The 21,343-nt window shown below is 39.0% G+C and overlaps 1 protein-coding gene across 4 annotated transcripts in view; it reads left to right on the forward strand.

Annotated features, from left to right (window-relative positions):
* COL4A3 (collagen type IV alpha 3 chain) overlaps positions 1–21,343 on the forward strand; it is a 166,729-nt gene that overhangs the window by 68,773 nt on the left and 76,613 nt on the right. For 2 of the 4 annotated variants that reach the window (XM_077155312.1, XM_077155311.1), the window contains exons 2-13: positions 1,632–1,688; positions 3,395–3,484; positions 7,394–7,438; positions 8,004–8,048; positions 8,686–8,748; positions 9,443–9,496; positions 10,316–10,342; positions 10,903–10,980; positions 11,747–11,809; positions 11,951–11,986; positions 13,301–13,342; positions 13,560–13,637. In XM_077155312.1, the coding sequence (XP_077011427.1) occupies positions 1,632–1,688; positions 3,395–3,484; positions 7,394–7,438; positions 8,004–8,048; positions 8,686–8,748; positions 9,443–9,496; positions 10,316–10,342; positions 10,903–10,980; positions 11,747–11,809; positions 11,951–11,986; positions 13,301–13,342; positions 13,560–13,637 (678 nt within the window). Of the gene's footprint in view, positions 1–1,631; positions 1,689–3,394; positions 3,485–7,393; positions 7,439–7,471; positions 7,576–8,003; positions 8,049–8,685; positions 8,749–9,442; positions 9,497–10,315; positions 10,343–10,902; positions 10,981–11,746; positions 11,810–11,950; positions 11,987–13,300; positions 13,343–13,559; positions 13,638–21,343 lie in introns of those variants that run through there. The other 2 variants (XM_077155313.1, XM_077155314.1) reach the window with 2 other exon arrangements.

Here is a 21,343-nt window from a genome sequence, read left to right on the forward strand (position 1 = left end):
ACTTTCTAGGAATGGCAGGAAAATAGCCATCAGGAATTAAAATGCACATGCAAATGAATGTCTCAAGGGTTCAGAAAGCTGTGGAGAATCAGCCCCAACCTCCAGAGACTGAGGTTTCAGGTGTTCCTTTAGAGCAATAGTTCTCAGCCTTGAGAGCATCAGACTCCCCCCAGGGGCTTGTTAAAATGCCCATAACTGAATGCCCCAGGGTTCCTGATTCAGTAGGACTGGGGTGGGGCCTGAGAATGTACCTTTCTAGCAAGTTTCCCATGGTACGGATGCTGCTGGCCTGGGAACCATGCTTTGAAAAGTAAACTCTTGCTTTAATAGAGTTTACTTAACTGTGTGATTGAAATGAACATAAAAAGAAAAGATGCCAGAAAGACAAGATTAAAATAACCATGTAAAGATATGACTTAAGGATCTCAAACATCAGGGAGGAAATTTGGAAAAATGTAGTGTTCTAAAATGCCAAACATCCACCTTTGGGGGAACAAATAGACTTTCCTTTTCAACTGATTACTTTCCATTCATACAAGTCATGATGTATATAAATGTGATGAGAATCATTGACAAATTACTATTTTCAGGCAAATGCCTTCCTTGAATGACAGTAAAACCTACTGCCCTAGGCTTAAGAAATGTATTCAATTAAAGCTATTTTCTTTGCATATTTTTATGTGGATTGTGCAGCTAGGAATCCTTCATTTGGTGGATACTTGAGGCAATTTATTTTTCTTTTCCCTACCAGCCAGCCAGTACATCTCCCAGACTTGCCTTGTTTCTGCCATCAGCTAATATTTTTTTCTGAGAAAAGCAAACTAATTTTCAGTTAATATTAACCGTGAAGAAAAAAAATAAGTGAAAAGATTAATATATAACCACAAAATGTATTATGTGTGTCAAAACAAAATTTAAATCCACTATTTTCAGTTATTTCTCTCTTTGTTCCTCCACCGGCAGATAAGATTTGTAAATGACCTTCATTAGAGTAGGTGTGTATAGGTGTGGGGTGGGAGTGGGGGAGTGTGCCTGATGAATTGTTAGCGTGTTTAAGAGTTCCTGGGCTCACAGGTAATTTTTTGTTTTGTTTTGTTTTGATAAAAAAGAACATCGAGATATTAGCATTAGTGAATTAGTTTGCTTTCATGAAAGACACATAATAGGTGTTGATCACTGTTTCTCGGCTTTGAACATTATTTCAGAAAAGTCACACCTTGGAATCACCTTTAGAAGATATAGCCAATAAACACACAAACAAGCACACACGTTATGTTGAGCCGCAGAAATTGCCATTAGATCGCTTTTTACCTACAACTATTGCAAGTTCATATGGCTCAACTAGACGTAATTCTGAGAAAAGGCTAGGTGATTTTGTCTTTCTCATAGGTGAATAGCTTAAAATTCCTAAATAAATAAGAAAATGATGGACGCCCACCTGACAATTCTCCCATTTGCAACAACTCACTTTTTTACCCTATTTCTGTTGATGCTTTGTCACAGTATCACCTGGCTCCTAATGAATAGTGTTCAATGCTCTAAGAACCAGAAAAATACGTTTGCTTTTGCCCATCAGTTGGAATTTATTAAGCTGTTTTCAGACAAAACCCTTTCTCTTCCCCTTTTCCTAGGGCTGTGTCTGCAAAGGAAAAGGCCAATGCTTCTGTGGTGGGGTGAAAGGAGAGAAGGTAAGAACAAAATTTTAGTTACTGTTCCTTTTCACTATACACAGCTCATCAGCTAATTCACACTCTTCTTTCGTCAGTAGCAGAAATATCAGCAGTGTGTCGTTCCATTCACCAAATCCAATTTTAAAGTAATTGTATATAAACATTAACCTTTAAAAAAAGTGCTATCTTGGAAGTTTCAGATAACTTGTCTAAATATTGGCAGTTAAATTCTAACTCTCTCAGCCTATAAAGACTAAGTAGCAAGTGAGAAAAAAAAGTTTATGAGAACTATTTACGATGTTGCTAAACACCAGAGAACTGAAAACAACTTGAGTCACTCTAACATAACACAGGCATTCAAACTCCCAGAGCATATTCTGTAGCCCTGGTGCATGACCGCCCCCTAGTGGAAGGATTCTGCTGCAGCACCCTAGTAGAAGCAACAATTCAGCAGAGAAGTAGCTCCTTTGCGCAATTTAAGAAAAAAGAGAATGTCACAAAATCTCGTTCATTCACTCCATTAATCTGCAACTGGGATAATTAAGACAGTGGCAGAACTAAAGTTCTTCCTTCATTTACAAAACGCTTTCCTCAGAAACTCTAATTTTTTAATGTATTGAAGGTTGTCTACAAAAAATATTTTTACAAGAATGCATTTCAAGCTTTTTTAATAAAGCAAGTTACATATAATTTACATGCTAATTGTAATTGTTAGGTTGAAGTGTATTATAATTTGCATGTATTTTGATTTCGTTTTTCTCTGAAGCTCTGACGGTTGCATATTGAGATCCAAGTTGAAATCCCTTATCTCTGTGATTCATTCTTGCCTCCCAGAGCATTTATTGAGTCCCTGCTATTTGTAAGACATTCGAGGATGGGTGAAGGTAACTGAATAGTGAGAGGAAACTAGCAAATTCTTTTATTTCTCTTTTTCTTGGGTGTATGTGTGTGTGCCTGCATACCCACAATGTAAGATAGCTGGCTTATCTTTTATATTTTAATTTAATTTAGCAATTGTGCACCACATTGTCTGAATCAATCCGTGAGCTTTACTGTTAAAGAATGATCCTGGGATTCACAGGAAAATTTTTCGTGGGCAGAACCGTTTCCGACATTGGGCTCATATTACTTTCATTTCCTCTTCCTTGGTAGAGTAATAGGAGTAAAGGGCTTCCCTATAATATCACCTGACTCGTTCCAAAACTATGATTGATGTCACCCCTTGGATGATGCCAGGTTGACATTCCTACTACCTCTTCGACACAAACAGCAGATTGAACTACTAATAACTGTGTAATCAAAAAAATGTTGATAATCATAGCCCATGCATTATTCTGTTCAAGCTACATAGTAGTTATTCACACTCCAAAATACTTTTTTTTATGCCTTTTTCCATTGCCAGCCCTACCACCACACATACTCACTAACTCGGATTTTTCTGACCCGGTTTGCCCCCTGTCTTGATTCCCTCTTCTTTAATCTCTGCTCTTCATAGTTTTCCATGTGGGAAAAATGTTCTTCTAGAACAAGGACCAGCACTTTCAAACCCATGGATAAATACTGACAGATGGGAGCATTCCAGTTACCTATAACACTCACTGCTGAGTGCCAATTATTTTTTTCGATACAAAAAAAATATGCCAAATATCATCACTAAATCATATAGAAAAGGACACAACAATCGTGGAGTGTTTGTTCTGTGTTTCTTCTTTTGCTTTTCACAGGGGGAGAAGGGCTTTCTCGGACCTCCAGGTTATCCCGGCCAGAAGGGATTCCCCGGCCCAGAAGGCTTGCCTGGACCACCGGGACCCAAGGTCTGTCTTCCCGTGAACTTGGAAAATCCCCAATCCACTGCACCCTTCTGTATGCTCCCCACTGGCTTGTAGAGAACCTGGAGAAAATTCCACATCCTAGCCTAATAGTGGACACCACGATAAATGCATGGTCTCCAATCTTAACTGGGCCCTCAAAACTGTGTCCTAGTCCAGGACTGTTCTAGCAATCGCTATCCTCCAGCCCCCTGCTCAACCTCCTCTCCCTTCTGCACAGTTTCTAAGACTGCATCTGCCCTCATCTCTTTTGCTTCTCATTGAAAGGGTGAGCTCTTCCATTCAATACTCACTCATCTACCTATTCAGTCTTGATGATTGAGATTCCCACAAAGACTTCGTTCCATAAAGTGTCTCTTGGTACATTCCAACTTTCCTTTTGATGCTGTTGTTTCTCTTTCAACCTTTAAACATGGAATTAAAAGCGTGCTCCCTGTAGTTCTTCTCCTCAGTCAACTGTTCACTCCTCAGCCGACTGTAATTTGCCTTCTGCCTGCCCCTCTGAAACATCTCAGAAATGCCTAGCACATCTCTGCAATGCTCTAGAATAGATCACCCCTGACCTCCAAATGACCAATGCTGAGGTCACTTTTGTGTCCTAAGCTGACCTGAACCCCACTGCATTGTTTCAAACTGTGGGCCACTCTCTTCTCCTTGAACCACTCAACTCTCTTTTTTACTGGGGTCCTCCTTTCCCTTATTCCTTTCGTTGCTCCCCAACCTTCCCCTTTCTTTGTGGACTCCTCTTTCTCAACTGGTCCCTTTAACTTCAGGGATCCTAAGGTTCCGACCAGATCCTGCTGCCTTCGCTCCTCACACATTTTTATTTCCTACTGTTTGTGATATGACAAAGGGCTTTGTTTAAAGAAATGTCCTAGAGGATTTACTAAATCATTGCAGAACCAAAAGATTTGCTGATTTTTCTAACCTGCTATGGACATTAGCTAGTCTTAAGCCAGAGCTAAACTCTCCTCATTGGTTCCCAGACCACGGGCCTCCAGCAAGCTGTGGACTAACCAAAAGTTGTAAAAGATAGCCCTAATTGATTTCTCAGAGTCTTTTTAAACATTCTATAAATATTTCTAATTGAAGCCTGGTATCTTTTTTCCATTACTTTAACAATTACTGTGTGTAGCGATGTTGACTTTCGGAGCTACAGAATTCCAGCTCGGAGTCTTAGGTGTCACAGAGGTGTGTAGCGTTCCAGGGAAATATCAGCTTATACACATATAACTCAGCATCTCAGAATCTAGAAATAGACAGGGCAGCCACGGGTAGAAGTCTCCCTGGAAACATGGGACATGATTCCCAGGGATGAGCCTGGCCCTGGCACCATGGGATTGACAATGCCTTCTGGACCAAAAATGGGAAAAGAAATGTAACAAAATAAGGTGTCAGTGACTAAGAGAGTTCAAGTAGAGCTGAGAGGCTATTCTGGAGGCTATGCTTACGCAAGCTTCAGCTGGATACTGTTAATTGCCATTGTCTGCCAAACTCCAACTAACCGTCACTCCTGCTAACCCTAAAGAACACCCAGGGCTCTAACTGAAATTCTACAAACATTTCATGCACTAAGTTGACTTTCCTGAAATGTATAACCTTCAGAGCGTTCCTAGGGCAGATAAATCTTGAAACCCAGGGACCTTTCCCTCTAAGAATATCAGTGAATTCCATCCCTCTAGCCCGTATTGTCGATTCCCCTTTTCAATATGAAAAAGTTAGAATGAGCATATCCCAAAGACCCCTATAGATTGGGAGAAAGCTCAAAGAAGGAGGAGGAGTTGTACTAGAGAAGACAGGAGTTAACAGAGAAGTATTACTGCTGAATCACTGTATGGATGTTTCTTTTGGCCTCTGGCATTTTGGAGCAGCTAGACAGTAAAACCTGAAGTTGTGAAATGGTAATCCATACCAAACTTTGAAATCTGATCTGTAACTTATTGTTATAAATGTACTCTGAAAATTATTGCTCCTTTATTTATTTATTTTACTTTTTGTAAATAAGTTATATTTCACAATAAAAAAAGGTTTTTAAAAATTCCATAAATAACCTATTAGCGTATTATTAGAATTACAGAGAGATTGTTTAAATGTAATAGAAGCCAACATTGATTGAGTAGTTTCCCTGTACCAGGCACCAGACCATTTGTTCCTCCTCTTGCCACTTTCACTCACTCCTATTGATCCCATATGCCAGGGCTGCCGTGATTCACAAATGAGGTTCCATTACTATGTCCATTTTATGGCTGAGGAAGTCAACACTCAAAGCCCTCAGGTAACTTCATCCTGGGTCACACAGCTAATAGGTGGCAAAGTCAGAGTTCAAACCCGGTTTCATATGAGTCCAGACTCAAACTTCTGCAACCAGAGCAACTCAATTCGTGGTAAAGATGCAAAGGCTTGCTGGTTTCCAGGAATGCTACTCTTCCCATTTCTATCACGTCCGTACATTCAGTTCTCTTTTGCCATTTCTTCTTCTCTCTCTGATCCTGATTGTGTTGTGGTCATTCAGGTTCTGGGCGGTATCTGAACGTTGCCCTCCTTCAGGGTTTGGCCTTGGATTTTTCTCCATTTCACTAGTAGAACGAATTTTGCTGTTTCAACCTGGACTTAGATCAGCCTGATGCCAGCTCTTTCTTCTCCATTGGGCTCCCTCCACTCCACTCTGTTTCTTTCCCTGTAGCATGTTGTCAGAGACATCAGCAATTCATTAAAATAATAGCTGCAAACACAAGGTGCTATTGTGAGTTCTGCGCTTTGCAGGTATTCCGTGAAGTTAATTCAGGAAATCTATGTGCCGTGTGGTCATGCAGTGCATATTTTAAAGCATTGCTGAAGCCACTAAGGGCAATTTGGTCAAAGACAGATAACTCTAGGTTCTTAAAACCTGACCAAAGTGGTTGTTTAGATTTATAAACTTTATAGCGTAATTTAAAAATCTTTCTACATGAAAAAAAGTCACAACGGGGAATTAAGACCTGCAAGTCACCTTCTGCCTTGGGCATCACACAAATAGCACTCCGAAAGGAGGGGAGCCAGCAGTGGGAGTCCTGCACCCAGGAATTCCACTTCGCTCAGGAAAGGCTGACTCTGGCCTTGGCAGTCTCATCTAATCTCAGAAGACTCTGTAACAGTTCTCTTCCTAATCAAAAATTCCGAAACACACTGAAACTCCCAGGAATGGTGGAAACAGCCTTTGGAAAATGGAACTTTCACAAGTGGCCTAATTAAAATGATCTCCATTTAAGGTTATTTTGCAGGAAACAGAGCCTCAAAAAAGTATTCATTATGTGCCCGATGCAAGTTTTATCTCTAATTCAGGGAGTCTTTACTCCCCTCTGTATTTACTTGTGCATGTCAGGCACATTTTGTTAATAAAGTGTGTCTGTTGCAGAGAAATACTGGTTGCCCGTATCACCTGCCATGGTAGTCTTTTTATTCTTCCTTATCATACCTTAGCAGATGTCTGGATAATGTGGGGCTGTTACAGTAGTGCTTCTCAGACTTCAGTGTATACACAGACCAACATGGATCTTGTTAAAATGCAGATTCTGAATCAATTGGTCTGGGGAAGGGGTGGGGGGAACCTGAGATTCTGCATTTCTAACACGCTCATGGCTGATCTTGTGCCGTCATTGCAGGTTCCAGAACCCCACTTTGAGTAGCAAGGGTTTGAGTGAATTTTGTTTGTCCTTTCTGATAAATATTTTAGGTCCAAAGAAATAAACCAGATGTTGAACCGTATTCCCAATACAATACTCAGGAGGGGAGAGAGCTCAGCTTTTTTATGGAGGGGGGGTAAGAGTGGGGCTTTTAATTTACAGATTTCTTCATGATAAATAATTTTCATAGTGTTTTCTTTCTTTCTTTCTTTCTTTCTCATTTGGATGCAAGGGCTCTCCAGGACTTCGAGGACTCACTGGTCCCAAAGGTGTAAGGGTTAGTAGTCCAACCTGTCATCCTGATTGATGACAAATCTTCTTCTTTTAAAAAAGATTAACTCTGCATCGTAAAGTTATATGAATGTCACAGAGGAGTGCATTGTGAAGGAGTCTATAAATGAAGTTCAAGGACAGGTAAAACTAATCTATAATATTAGAAGCCAAAATAGTGGTTACCATGTTGGGGGCACGTATTGATAGATTGGGAAAGGGCATGAAGGAAACTTCCGGTGTGATGGAATGTTCTGGAACTGGGTCTGAGTGGTGGTAACACAATACAAGCTGCTCCCTTAAGATTGGAGCACTTTACTGCAGGCAAATTATACCTTTACAATCTATCCCCCCCAAAGCCAAAGACAATCTTAGTTATCTTTTTAAACGTTACACAAGTGTAAGATTTACAAAGGTTTGTCAAACCTTCTCTGGCTTTTGAAATCATTTTTGGCCCATTCCCAACTATAGTTGCAGAAGGGAGTTATTGGAAATAGAAAATAATTTTACTTCCTATGTTAAACACTTAAAAAGTGTTTTTCTTTTCCCCTTCGCCTTTTTTATGTCTTTAGGGAATAACTGGATTACCAGGGTTTTCAGGCCCTCCTGGACTTCCCGTAAGTAATGAGAAAAATATGTAACTGGAAAAAACAAAAAGTAAGCTCATAATTTATAAACATAATTTATTAAAGTAATAGCATGAGGATATGTGTATTTATACATTTGCTACATGATGACAATAGCACAGTAGAATCGCATAATAGAGTGTGGATTTTTAAGACATGGGAGTCATACAAATTGTATTTCCTGAAATACGAGCAGACTAGGATAGGATAGGATGGGATAAAGATAGGGTAGGACAAGACGAGACAGAATAGAATAATTCTATTGAATAGAAGTACTCTGTGCACTTCTCCCTCTTCTTTTCCCTTTCTTTCATCTCAGCTTAAAGCAGCATGTTAAGTACTTCATTATATTTAGTAAAGCTAATTGTTGTATCTAAAATATCTGTATCTCACTTGATAATTCTGTTTTAATTAGCCCATTTTGTTTGCCGTGATTGTTATTGGAGTTTAAACACTTAAATATTTAAAGAGCTATTTGAATTTACTATTCGACTACTTCAATAATTTATATTTAGATAACTATTTAAATTAGTCAGTCTGTCCCCTCACTGTTTGTGCCTCTGCTGGTTCTCTCTGGCATGGTGCCTTGTGATCAAGCCTCAATTTGGAGACCTGCTCTCCTTTTCAGGGCACCCCTGGCACAACTGGACCGTATGGACTTCCCGGCTTACCAGGATGCAATGGTTCTAAGGTGTGTGCCTCTTGCCTCGAAGGTGATTAATAAATGTCTTGCTGAATGAATAAATTAAGGTGAAGTAGCCTTGAGCTAGAGATAGGCATTCCCTGAAACATTCTTTCAGACAGAACCTGTCTAAAACATTCTTTCAGAATGAAAAAGGGATGATTTTCCAGAGCAAAAATGATTTTTTAAATCTGGAACCTTCCTCTTTTCTTTCTTTCTGCCTTTTAAGAAAGTTCTCCCATGTTTTCCCACAGAAAGATAACTGGGGCTCAATCAGCTCTTTGCATCCAAGGTTGATGTGGATCAGACCCTAAGCCTTGAAAATTGGTCTTTGAAAAAGAATGACTGAGCTTTTCAATGTTCACTCATCTCCTTTTGTTTCCTAATTATGCACTCCTTTTCCCCAGGACGGTGGCCATGAATGAACTTGTTATTAAAGTTAAAGCAAGCAGCAATTAAAAAGTTCTTGGCACAATTAGACTTTTGCTGTGTATGCACAGTTTGAGAAAGAGTGGATTCTAATTCTGCTTTCAATTAAAATAATGGTTTTCTGGTCTTCAGCCTCGTGACCCAGTACTTATAAGGACTCTGGATTACTTTGTCTAGATTTACCACCTCAAACTTGGAAAAAAGGAACAGAAAATACCTGAATAGGCTATTCTAGAATAACTAAGAAGAATGACAAACCTCTCATGTCTTCCAGGGTGAGCAAGGATTTCCAGGACTTCTGGGGACACCAGGCTACCCAGGGGTCCCAGTAAGTTTCCATTTCTAACTCCCCATCAAAGACATGAACTGTAAACAAAAGGAATCTACTTTACAATGACCATTTGCAAAGATCCATCATGACCTTGAAGAAATCTGGGGCAGCCAATAGACATTCTACTAATAGTTGTGGAATGAATGAATAAATGCACCATGAATTCAGATTTGGACTGGAAACTTTATTTTGCTTTAGAGACCTCCAAGTGGAGATGCGTGGCAGGCAGTTGGATTCTCTCATAGGAGAGGCCTGGCCTGGTGATGGCACAAGGTGTGAGAGTGAGGAGAAAAGGAGCTTAGAGCTGAAACTTTGAGAATTTCTGCATGGAAGTTGAGGTCAATAAAGGAAGAGCAGCCTGCATGGTAGAAAGAAAACCAGGAGGATTGTATTATGGAAGCCCAGGAAAGTTATATCTCAAATAGAAGGGAGTGGCTCAGAGCTGCCTAATGCTGCTAACAAGTCCAGGAAGATGAGGACAGACATTTTGTCATTGGTTTTAGCAATGTTAGAGGCATTGCTGGCCTCAGTAAGTGATACTGCCATGGTGAGACAGAGGCAGAGCTGGATTTGGAATGCTCTCAGGAAGGAGTGGGGGGTCAATAGAATGGGAAGATTGCAGATGGGATGAAAGAGAGACGTGCAAGTATTAAAAGGAGGATAAAAGATAAGGGGGGACTTGTTTGTTTAAATGAAAGACAATTGAGCATGTTTAAAAACCAATGGAGAGAGAAGGCTGAATAGCAGTGGAAGGGCAACCAAGAATGTCCTGAATTTGACTTGCTTTTGGTTGTTAATGTGCTGTCCTTGTCCTAGGGTGCTGTTGGCTTGAAAGGAGAAAAGGTATGTGACTTCTGGTATATTGTCATTAAAAATCGCCAATTACACATATGAAAATGTTTTCTGTTAAATGACAAGATAGAAGTAATTACAAATCGGATTCCATAATCCCACATTGTATTAATTCATTATCCATTATAATTCAGAATCCATGATATTTATTCCTGTTGAACAGCTTCTTCTGGCTCTTTTAATGAATGGGTCTTAACCACTATGGGTTTTGTATCATCCTTTAAGAAGATAGAGTTTAAGAGAAAAGAACTGGCCTCATATTCACAGCCCAAATTCAAGACCAGGAATTGCCACTAAATTTTGTATCTTGGTAAAAAAATATTGTCCTTGTATCTTTTGCCCTCTTACAGTAAAATGATGAAATAATTTAGAAAATCTGGAAATGTTTTTAATTCTTCAAAATGGAATACCTACATGATGCTAAATCATTTCTCTAAATATATATATTGGGAAGTACTTTTATCCTTGAAGCAGTATAACCTTGAATAAAAATTTAAAATGGTTTTGAAAATATAGCATTGATTATGTTGGCAAATCCCTTCATTTTCAAGGGTGCTCCTGCTAAAGAAGAAGATGTAAAATTGGATGGAAGAGGTGACCCTGGGTTTCCAGGAGCCCCAGGCTTCCAGGTACAGTGCTTCAGAGATCTCATTCTCTCTCTAATGTGGAAGACATAACGATGGTACATTGACTTATATAAGAGGTATTTACCATGTGCCGGTTATGTGCCAATGGCTATCTCAGTCCTGTGACAAGTGCTATTCTAGCCCCAGTGAACAAATCAGACAAAAAGTAGTTTTTAAAAAGTCTTAATCTCAGGGAGCTTACTTGGGAAAAGAAAAAATACACAAAAAACAGGTAAATCACTGAGCATATGGATTGTTCGATAGTAATAAATACAAAGGAGAAAAGTAAAGCAGGGAAGGGACCAAGTTAGAAGGAGGATTGCAGCTTTAGATTGGACAGGCAGGGAAGGTCTTACCAAAGGGGTGGGAACAGAGTAAAATAAAAGAGGAGAGAGGAAGTGAGTCTGCAGATATTTGGGGTAAGAAAATTCTAGGCAGAGGGAAAAGCAGGTGCAACGATGGGAGGCTGCCTGCCCAAAAATACAAAAATGGAAAAAGAGACCAAGAAAGAGATGCAAAATTTTAAAAACTTAATAAGTAAAGCAATTGCTGTGGTCAATTTCCTGGAAATAGTGTCATTAGGATCTTCTGGTAGCCTGTGACACATGGCAACACACTTTTTAAGACTTGTCATCAGCTGCAGCCTTTTAAAAGGGAGTCGTTATGCATTTCTGATTTTACCAAAATATTTCAGTGCATGTAACTAATGGACATCATTCTTACATGAGAAATAAGTTTAAACTTATTCTTATTTTTCTCATAATTAAAGGGTTTGCCAGGCCCTCCAGGTTTTCCAGGACCTGTTGGCCCTCCTGGTTTTCCGGGGTTCATTGTGAGTATAAAGTCACTATTGCTATAGACTCAGTAAGCTAAGCAATTAATTATAGCTTAAAAAGTATTGAGGTTTGTGTTTGTTTGTTTGTTTTGCTGGATGCATTTCCTGCAGTGATTTTAATTTATGGATTTTTTCTAGGGCTTTCCAGGAGCCATGGGACCTCCAGGACCTAAGGTAGATCGTGATTCATGTGTCATATCATACCAACTGTACTGGCTTATCTAAAAGCCAAAGCTGTGCTGATTCCTCTCGCGAGTCCTCCTTGGCACTCACAAGGGTTCCCAGGAGGGCAGGAGCGTGGCTGGCCGCTCTCCACCTCTTGTCCTTTCTTCTCCCCACGCTTCAGGAACTTGATCCCTGACACAAAGACTCAACCTATAAGGAGCTCCTCACCAGGAAAAGGTCAAGGATTCCTCATCCATAGTTTCCCATTTCTGATAATCCTACTGGTTACCCAGCTCATTATCCTAAAAATCTTTGGCATGGGCTGCTTCGCCAAAGCAACCTGATCTCCTGCTAGCAAATAAAAGTTAGTTAAGAGAAAAAATAAAAAATATATTCGTTATTTAGGTACTCATTAAGTAGGGTCCTGCTTGTGTTTCTATCGAAAAGGTTGATTATTTGTTAGTTAAAGTAAGAAAATGTCGAGTGAGGCTGAATCCCACTTGGGATTAGTCCTAAACACCTATCTCTTACAAACTACCAGATAGCCTTTGTGTGTAGAGACTTCCCAGGTGCTTATTTATTATTCCATGGATCTGGCATACCCATTCTACAGGATAGATAGGTTCAGGTTATGTGAATTGTCTGAGGTCAAATAGACAGTAAATGACAGAGCTGAGGTTTAAAGTCTTTTGATTCCTCATCTTGGGCTTTTCTCCAAAACTTGTGGGCTCATGTGGGAAGAGCTACAGATTTGAGAGCCCCCAAACCAAGGAGATATGGGCTGAAATAATGGATGGGTCATGGTTAGTGAAGAGAAACCAGTCATGCTGGATTTATCTTATAGCACTAAATTACTAGTGAAGTTGGGTAGCTTGAAATCTATTCTTAGTGTCTCTATTTTCTTAAATTTTGAATTTCAGAACTTGGAATGATCCTGAAGTTCAGCTACCCATCCCTGTTATATTTTAGATGAGAAAAATAGGGCCCCAAGGAATTAAGTATCCAACAGCCCACAGAATCACAACTAGCTAGTAGCTGAGCCAAGAAAAGTGCTCTGAACATTGGTGACTTTTCCCACCATCCACCATCTTGTGTCCTCATTTGCCATATTAAGTAAATCTCTCATGCTTTCTGCCCTCGAGAGCTCCATCTTTAAAAGAAAGAAGTTGTTGCCCTACTCCAAAGAAACAGCTAAAATAACTTTTATAATTCTAACGTTAAAGTTAAAATATAAATACGGAGTTAAAAATATTGGAAATTTAATGTGTTTAGACTATTCCTATTTATTTTTTAAACATAACTTGGTTTTGTGTTTTCTTACAGGGCCACATGGGTGATAAAGTGATAGGACAAAAAGGAGAGCGGGTAATTCAAACACTTATGGGCAAAATATTTTGAGTTCTGTAGCACAGCAGCCTATTCATTTCTTTCCATAGCAACCTTGAAAAACGAATGTGTTTGCTGTGTCTCAGCTTTCTTTTGCTCTATCTTCTAGAGTGAGAGCTAATGGAGAAGAAGCAGAGCTTCCACATTTATTAAAGCTGGGGTATAGCTTTTCATTCCTGCGTGTGTTTGTCTTTAGGGTGTGAAAGGATTGACAGGACCCCCTGGACAACCAGGAACAGTTATTGTGACACTAACTGGCCCAGATAACAGAACGGTAACTCTTCCAATTATCATCAGGGTTCTACCTTCCAGGTTCTGGGATTCCTTACTTCTTTTACAAGACTGTCATTTAAGCCCAGCTCAATGCAATCCCCTCAGCCCAGCCTAAGAGTCTTGGATTTATTCCCACCCCATCTTTCTTTCATGAGCCAGAAAACATGAGCTGGGGGACGTTCTCAGGCAAGCATCTTCCAAGTTTCTTGAGGGCAGAGCCTGCATCTGATTTCACTCACTCTTGAGTCCCCAGCTCCTCCCACTGTCTCTAGTGCAGAATAGATCATTAGTGAGTATTTTTAATAAATGATAACAGAGCAGGAATCTGGTTCTGATTCTAATGGATGATAATGACCTAAGGAGATGGGTGGAAGGGTATCATAACCAAGCAGGACTTGCTTGCCCATGCCATTATAGCTCTCAAAATATTGTTACCCACCCCCCCTACTCCAAGGTCACTAAGATCCTGTTATTTTGATGTTAGCATTTACTTCTGGCTCCCACAGTGGCACGGCTAGGAGGACCAGAGCATGGCACTGATTTGAATTCTCCAAAGCAGTAAATCTGCCATATACCATATCTACTGTCGACACTAAGATGACCCTGGAATGCCTGAGATAGGAGAGGAGGGGCGAGCAGACAGCTAACGATTTTCTTGTAGATTAACTAAGAAATCAACAAAAACCAGCATTCTCTTTTAAGTCTATGATTAATATTATTTTTTTATATTTAAACTGCTTTATTGTATAGTATTACATATATACAAAGCAAAGAAATAAAAAGCAATAGTTTTCAAAGCACTCTTCAACAAGTAGTTACAGGACAGATCCCAGAGTTTGTCATGGGCTCCCATACCATCCTCTCAGATTTTTCCTTCTAGCTGCTCCAGAATACAGGAGGCTAAAAGGCTTAAATATTTTTTTATCATCATAATCCACTTTTTTTCCTTCTGTTTTAGTGAAAAATAACATATATACAAAAAAACTACAAACTTCAAAGCACAGCACCAGAATTAGTTGTAGACGCATTTCAGAGATTGACATGGGTTACAATTTCACAATTTTAGGTTTTTACTTCTAGCTGCTCTAAAATACTGGAGACTAAAAGAGATATCAATGTAAGGATTCAGCACTCATATTCGTTTTTTAAATCCTAGCTTCTCTGTATAAACTCACCATCACCTTTGATCTTTCCATCCCTCCCTTTAGGGGTGTTTGGGCTATGGCAATTCTAAATTTTTCATATTGGAAGGGTCTGTCACTAATATGGGGTAGGGAGATGGAACTAGCTGATGTTCTGGAGAGGCTGGGCTAGGTTTCAGGACTTGCCTGGACCAGGCACCCATCTGGAAGTTGTAGGTTTATGACAAGTTACTCTAGAGCCTGGAACCCTTGTGGAATCTTATATATTACCCTATGTGTTCTTTAGGTTTGGCTAGAATGGTCCTGGTTGGGGGTTGGTAGGTTATGATATGTAGCAAGGTCTAACTGAAACTTACGTAAGAGCCACCTCCAAAGTAGCCTCTCGATTCTATTTGAACTCTCTCTGCCACTATTGCTTTATTAATTACACTTCTTTTCCCTCTTTTGGTCACGATGGAATTGTTGATCCAACAGTGTCAGCTCTGGATTCATCTCTGGGAGTCATCTCCCATTGTCGCCAGGGAGACTTTCACCCCTATATGTCATGTCCCATGTAGCAGGGAGGGCAATGATTTCACTTGTAGAGTTAAGCTTAGAAAGAGTGAGGCCACATCTGAGTAACAAAAGAGGTCCTCCAGAAGTAACTCTTAGGCATACCTATAGATAGTCTATGCTTCTCTGCTACCTACATAAGCTTCACCAGAGTAAGCCCCATGATTGAGGGCATGGCCTATTGATTTGGGTATCCCTAAAGTTTGACACAGTATCAGGGGATTTCATGATGGTAAGGTTTAATAGTTCCATATTCTTTCTCCCATCTTTCAGGGGACTTTGCCAATACTTTTTTTCTCATTCTTTCTTTCCTTTTTTTTTTTCTTGCCATGGGGAGTCTCCAGGAAACAAACCCAGGTCTCCGGCATGGCAGGCGAGAATTCTGCCACTGAGCCACTATTGCCCACCCACCAATACTTTTATCTGCCTAATATACTCTAGGATGTCCTAGAGTAATCCAGGAATTACAATAATCTATACAGGATTAAAGGATCTCTTACTTATTCTGTACTTCCTATGTTTCAGTTGTTCAAATGAGCTACACAGAGAGGTTGAATTAGATTATGCACTGCAGAAAATTTCAGTTCCAGATCAAATCTTTCTTCCATTGGTCTCAAAGAGTATGTGTGGTTCTAAAATATAGACACTATCTTCCTTACCCCTATGTTCTGAATTACTTTAATCCCAACCTGTTCAGCTTCATTCTTATCTCTCAATATCAGGTTATATATATAAAACAGCCTCTCAAAATCCAGAAATAATGATCACCACTCTGGACTTAATGTGTCTGCTCTAAAAGCTTGCAATCTAGACCCCTGTTTTCTTATAGACATTTTCTAAAGGTGACCATGCCATTCTATTCTTTTGTTTCTGGCTTATTTTGTCTCACCAAATGTCCCACATGTTCATTCACATCGTTGCATACCTCACGACTTTGTTCCTTTTTGTAGCAGCACAACTTTCGTTCATAAGTATACACCATCATTCACCAAACTACTTCTCCGTCAGTGCATCCTTCAGCCACCTGCATTCATCAGGCATCATGTAGAGGGCCCAAAGTCCACAGTCCATCAACATTCTCAATTTTAGATAATTTCATTGTTGCCAAGAGAAAGAAAACCAATAAACACACCCTTGCCAAATAGGAAATCTAAACTTCCTCTTAACTCGTGTCCCTCCCCCCATTATTTACCTCTGCTGTTGCTGAGGTAGTGCTGATGGTTTCCTTTTGAACATAGTTCATAGCATGCAATAGCAGTTCTCCCCCTGTATCCTGAACTGAAACAAGAACCATATCTTTGAAGTAATTCTTGCTAGAACTAATTCATACTTCTAGTGTTAATCAGTGGGACACACAGGTCTATTACAACCCCCTTCAATCTTGTTCATCTTCAATATGGTAATATTCTTACAGACCCGCTAGAGAACCACTGTCACTCCTATCTATTCCCTTACATTGGAGTTCAACCTCATTAGCTAACGGTTCACCCATCTCTAGTGTCTATGTATCTCTAAGTCCCTTATATTCTGTATTATAAGCCTCTGATTATACCTTTATGCTGTTCAAAAAAGTGGAATCATACAGTATCTTTCCTTTTGGGTCTGGCTAATTTCATTCAGCATTGTGTCCTAAAGTCTCATCCATCTTGTCATGTGCTTCAAGACATCATTTTGTCTTACTGCTGCATAATATTCCATCGTATCTATATACATTTTCTTGATCCACTCATCCGTTGATGGGCATTTGGTTTGTTTCCATCTTTTGGCAATTATGAATAATGCTGCTATGAACGTCGTTGTGCAAATGTCTGTGTCATTGCTTTCAGCACTTCTGAGTATATCCCAAGTAGTGCTTTTGCTGGGTCATAAGGCAACTCGTTATTTAGTTTCCTAAGGAACCACCAAACAGTCTTCCATAGTGACTGCACCATTATACATTTCCACCAGCAGTGCATAAGTGTCCCAGCTTCTCCACTTCTTCTCCAACATTTATAGTTTCCTGTTTGTTTAATAGCAGCCATTCTTATAGGTGTGAGGTAGTATCTCATTGTAGTCTTGATCTGCCTTTCCCTTATAGCCAATGAAAATGAGCATCTCTTCATGTGCTTTTGAGCCATCTGTATTTGCTCTTCAGAAAATGCCTATTCGTATCTTTAGCCCATTTTATAATTAGGTTGTTTGTCCTTTTGTTGTTGAGTTGTATGGTTTTTTTGCATATACCGGAAATCAAACCTTTGTCTCACATATGATTTCCAAATATTTTCTCCCGTTGAGTTGGATGCCTCTTCACCTTTTTGACTAAGTCTTTTGAGGGGAATAGGCATTTGATTTTGAGGAGTTCCCATTTGTCCATTTTTTATTTTGTTGCTTGTGCTTTGGGTGTAAAGTTTAGGAAGCTACCTCCTGTTACTAGGTCTTGAAGATGTTTCCCTACACTTTCTTTTAGAAGCTTTATGGTGCTGGTTCTTATGTTTAGGTGTTTCATCCACTTTGAGTTAATGTTTGTGTAGGGTGTAAATTAGGGGTCCTCTTTCATTTTCTTGGCTATTGATATCCAGTTCTTCCATGTCCAATTTTTGAAAAGACTGTTTGGTCCCAGTTCAGAGGATTTGGGGGCCTTGTCAAAAATCAGTTGACCATAGATTTGGTGGCCTAATGCTGCATTCTTGATTCGATTCCATTGATCAAGGCTTCTATCTTTGTGTTAGTACCATACTGTTTTGACCACTGTGGCTTTATAATAGGTTTTAAAGTCAGGGAGTGTTAATCCTCCCACTTCATTCTTCTTTTTTTAAGATACTTTTCGCTATTTGGGGTCTCTTTCCCTTCCAGATGAATTTGGTAATTAGCTTTTCCAAATCTTCAAAGTGGGTTGTTGGAATTTTAATTGGTACTGTGTTGAATCTGTAGATCAGCTTGGGGAGAATTGACATCTTAACTATATTTAGCCTTCCTATCCGTGAGCAGGGAATGTTTTTCCACCTATTTAGATCTCCTTTGATTTCTTTTAGCAATGTTATGTAGTTTTCTGTGTACAAGTCCATTACATCCCTAGTTGAGTTCATTCCTAAGTATTTGATTCTTTTAGTTGCTATTTTGAATGGGATTTTTTTCCTTGACTAACTCCTCAGCTAGGTCATTGCGTGTGTATAGAAATGTTACTGATTTTTGTAAATTAATTTCATGTCCTGCCACCTTGCTGAATTTGTTTATTAGCTTAAGTAACTTTGTTGTAGATTTCTCAGGATCTTCTAAGTATAGTATCATATCATCTGCAAATAATGAGAGTTTTACTTCTTCCTTTCCAATTTGGATGCCTTTTATTTCTTTGTCCTACCTGATTGCTCTAGCTAGAACTTCTAACACAGTGTTGAATTATGTTGGTGACAGTGGGCATCCTTGTCTTGTACCCGATCTTAGGGGAGAAGCTTTCAGTCTCTCTCCATTGAGTTCAGTAGTGGCTATTGGTTTTTCTTATGTTCTCTTTATCATACTGAGGTAGTTACCTTTGATTCCTATCTTTTGGAGTGTTTTTATCAGAAAAGGATGCTGAATTTTGTTGAATGCTTTTTCAGCATCAATCAAGAGGATCATGTGATTTTTCCCTTTCAATTTGTTAATGTGCTGTATTACATTAATTGATTTTCTTGTACATCCTTGCATATCTGGGTATAATCCCCACAATGTGTTGTTGGATTCTATTTGCTAATATTTTATTGAGAATTTTTGCATCCATGTTCATTAGGGAGATGGGCCTGTAGTTTTCCTTTCTTATGGCATCTTTACCCAGTTTTGGTACTAAAATGATATTAGCTTCATAAAATGAGTTATGTAGAGTTCTTTATTCCTCAATTTTTTGGAGAAGTTTGAGCAGGATTAGTGTTAGTTCTTTTTGGAATGTTTGATAAAATTCCCCTGTGAGGCCATCTGGCCCTGGGCTTTTCTTTGAAGGAAGATTTTTGATGACTGATTGAATCTCTTTACTTGTGTTTGGTTTGTTGAGATCTTCTATTTCTTCCTGAGTCAGTGTAGATTGTTTGTGTCTCCAGGAATTTGTCCATTTCATCTTAGTTGTCTAGTTTGTTGGCGTATAGTTGTTCATAGTATCCTCTTATGATTTCTTTTATTTCTTCAGGGTCTGTGGTAACACACCCCTTCTCATTTCTGATTTTGTTTATTTGCATCCTCTCTCTTTTCTTCTTTGTCAGTCTTGCTAGTGGCCCATCGATTTTATTGATTTTCTCAAAGAACCAACTTTTGGTTTTATTGATTTTTTTCTATTGTCCTTTTGTTCTCCCATCATTTATCTCTGCTTTAATCTTTGTTATTTTTCTTCTTCTATTTGCTTTGGGGTTAGTTTGCTCTACTTTCTCAAGTTCCTCCAGGTGTGCTGTTAAGTCCTCGATTTTCGCTCTTTCTTGTTTTTTGATATAGGCATTTAGGGCAATAAATTTCCCTCTCAGCACAGCCTTTGCTGCATTCCATAAGTTCTGATAAGTTGTATTCTCATTTTCATTCATCTCCAGATAGCTACTGATTTCTCTAGCAATTTCTTCTTTGACCCACTTGTTATTTAATCTCCACATATTAGTGAAGATTCTCATTCTTTGGTGGTTATTGAGATCCAGCTTCATCCCATTGTGATCAGAGAAAGTGTTTTGAATGATTTCAATGTTTTTAAATTTATAAAGACCTGTTTTGTGTCCCAGCATTTAATCTACCCTGGAGAATGTTCCATGAGCACTAGAGAAGAATGTATATCCTTGCGCTTTGCAGTTCGATGACCTATATATGTTTGTCGGGTCTAATTCATTAATCAAGGTACTCAACTTCTCTATTTCCTTGTTAATCTTCTGTCTAGTTGCTCTATCTATAGAGGAGAGTGGTGTATTGAAGTATCCTACTATTATTATTGAAACATCTGTTGCTCCCTTCAGTTTTGCCAATGTCTGTCTCATGTACTTTGGAGCTCCTTGTTTGGGAGCATAAACATTTATGATTGTTATATCTTCTTAGTGAATTGACCCTTTAATTAGTGTATAATGTCCTTCTTTGTCTCTTATGATGTCTTTAATGTCTATTTTGTCTGAAATTAGTATAGCTACTACTGCTTTTTTTTGGTTACAACTTACATGGAAAATCTTTCTCCATCCTTTCACTTTCAATCTATTTGTATCCTTGTGTCTATGATGAATCTCTTGTAAGTGGCATATAGCTGGATTATGTTTCTTAAACCATTTTGCCAATCTATATATTTTAATTTATAATTTAGTCTATTAACATTCAAAGTTATTACTGAAAAGGCATTTCTTGGATCCACCATCTTATCTTTTTTATTTTATTTGTCAGATCTATATATTCTTTTCCTTCTTTCTCATTGTATTCTTTAAATTACCCTTAGTGGTACTCTTCAATTCTGTGGCCTCCTCCAGACCTCCCTGCCCTGTCTCTTTTTCTCAGCTGGCAGAACTCCTTTTAGTATTCTTGCAGGGCTGGTCTCCTATTGACAAATTCTTTCAGACTTGTTTGTCTGTGAAAACTTTAATCTCTCCCTCCCTTTTGAAGGACAAATTGGCTGGGTACAGAATTCTTGGCTGGAAGTCTTTCTTTTTCAGGATCTTGAGTATGTCATACCACTGCCTTATCACCTCCAGGGTGCTAGTTGAGTAGTCTGAACTCAGTCTTATTTGATTACCCTTGTATGTAGTCAATTGTTTTTCTCTTGTTGCTTTCAGGATTTTCTGCTTCTCTTCAACATTTGACAGACTGGTTAGTATGTGTCTTGGGGAAGGCCTATTTGGGTTTATTCTGTTTGGAGTTTGTTGGGCTTCTTTGACTTGTATATTTAAGTCCCTTATGAGGGTTGGGAAGCTTTCCGCCATTATATCCTCAACTACTCTTCCTAGCCCTGTAGTCCTCTCTTCTCCTTCTGGGACACCAATGATTCTTGTATTTGTGCACTTTGTTTTGTCTGTCATTTCCCTGAGATCCAATTCAAATTTTTCCATCTTTT

Source organism: Tamandua tetradactyla, chromosome 3, assembly GCF_023851605.1.
Source record: "Tamandua tetradactyla isolate mTamTet1 chromosome 3, mTamTet1.pri, whole genome shotgun sequence".
NCBI classification, from domain to species: domain Eukaryota; kingdom Metazoa; phylum Chordata; class Mammalia; order Pilosa; family Myrmecophagidae; genus Tamandua; species Tamandua tetradactyla.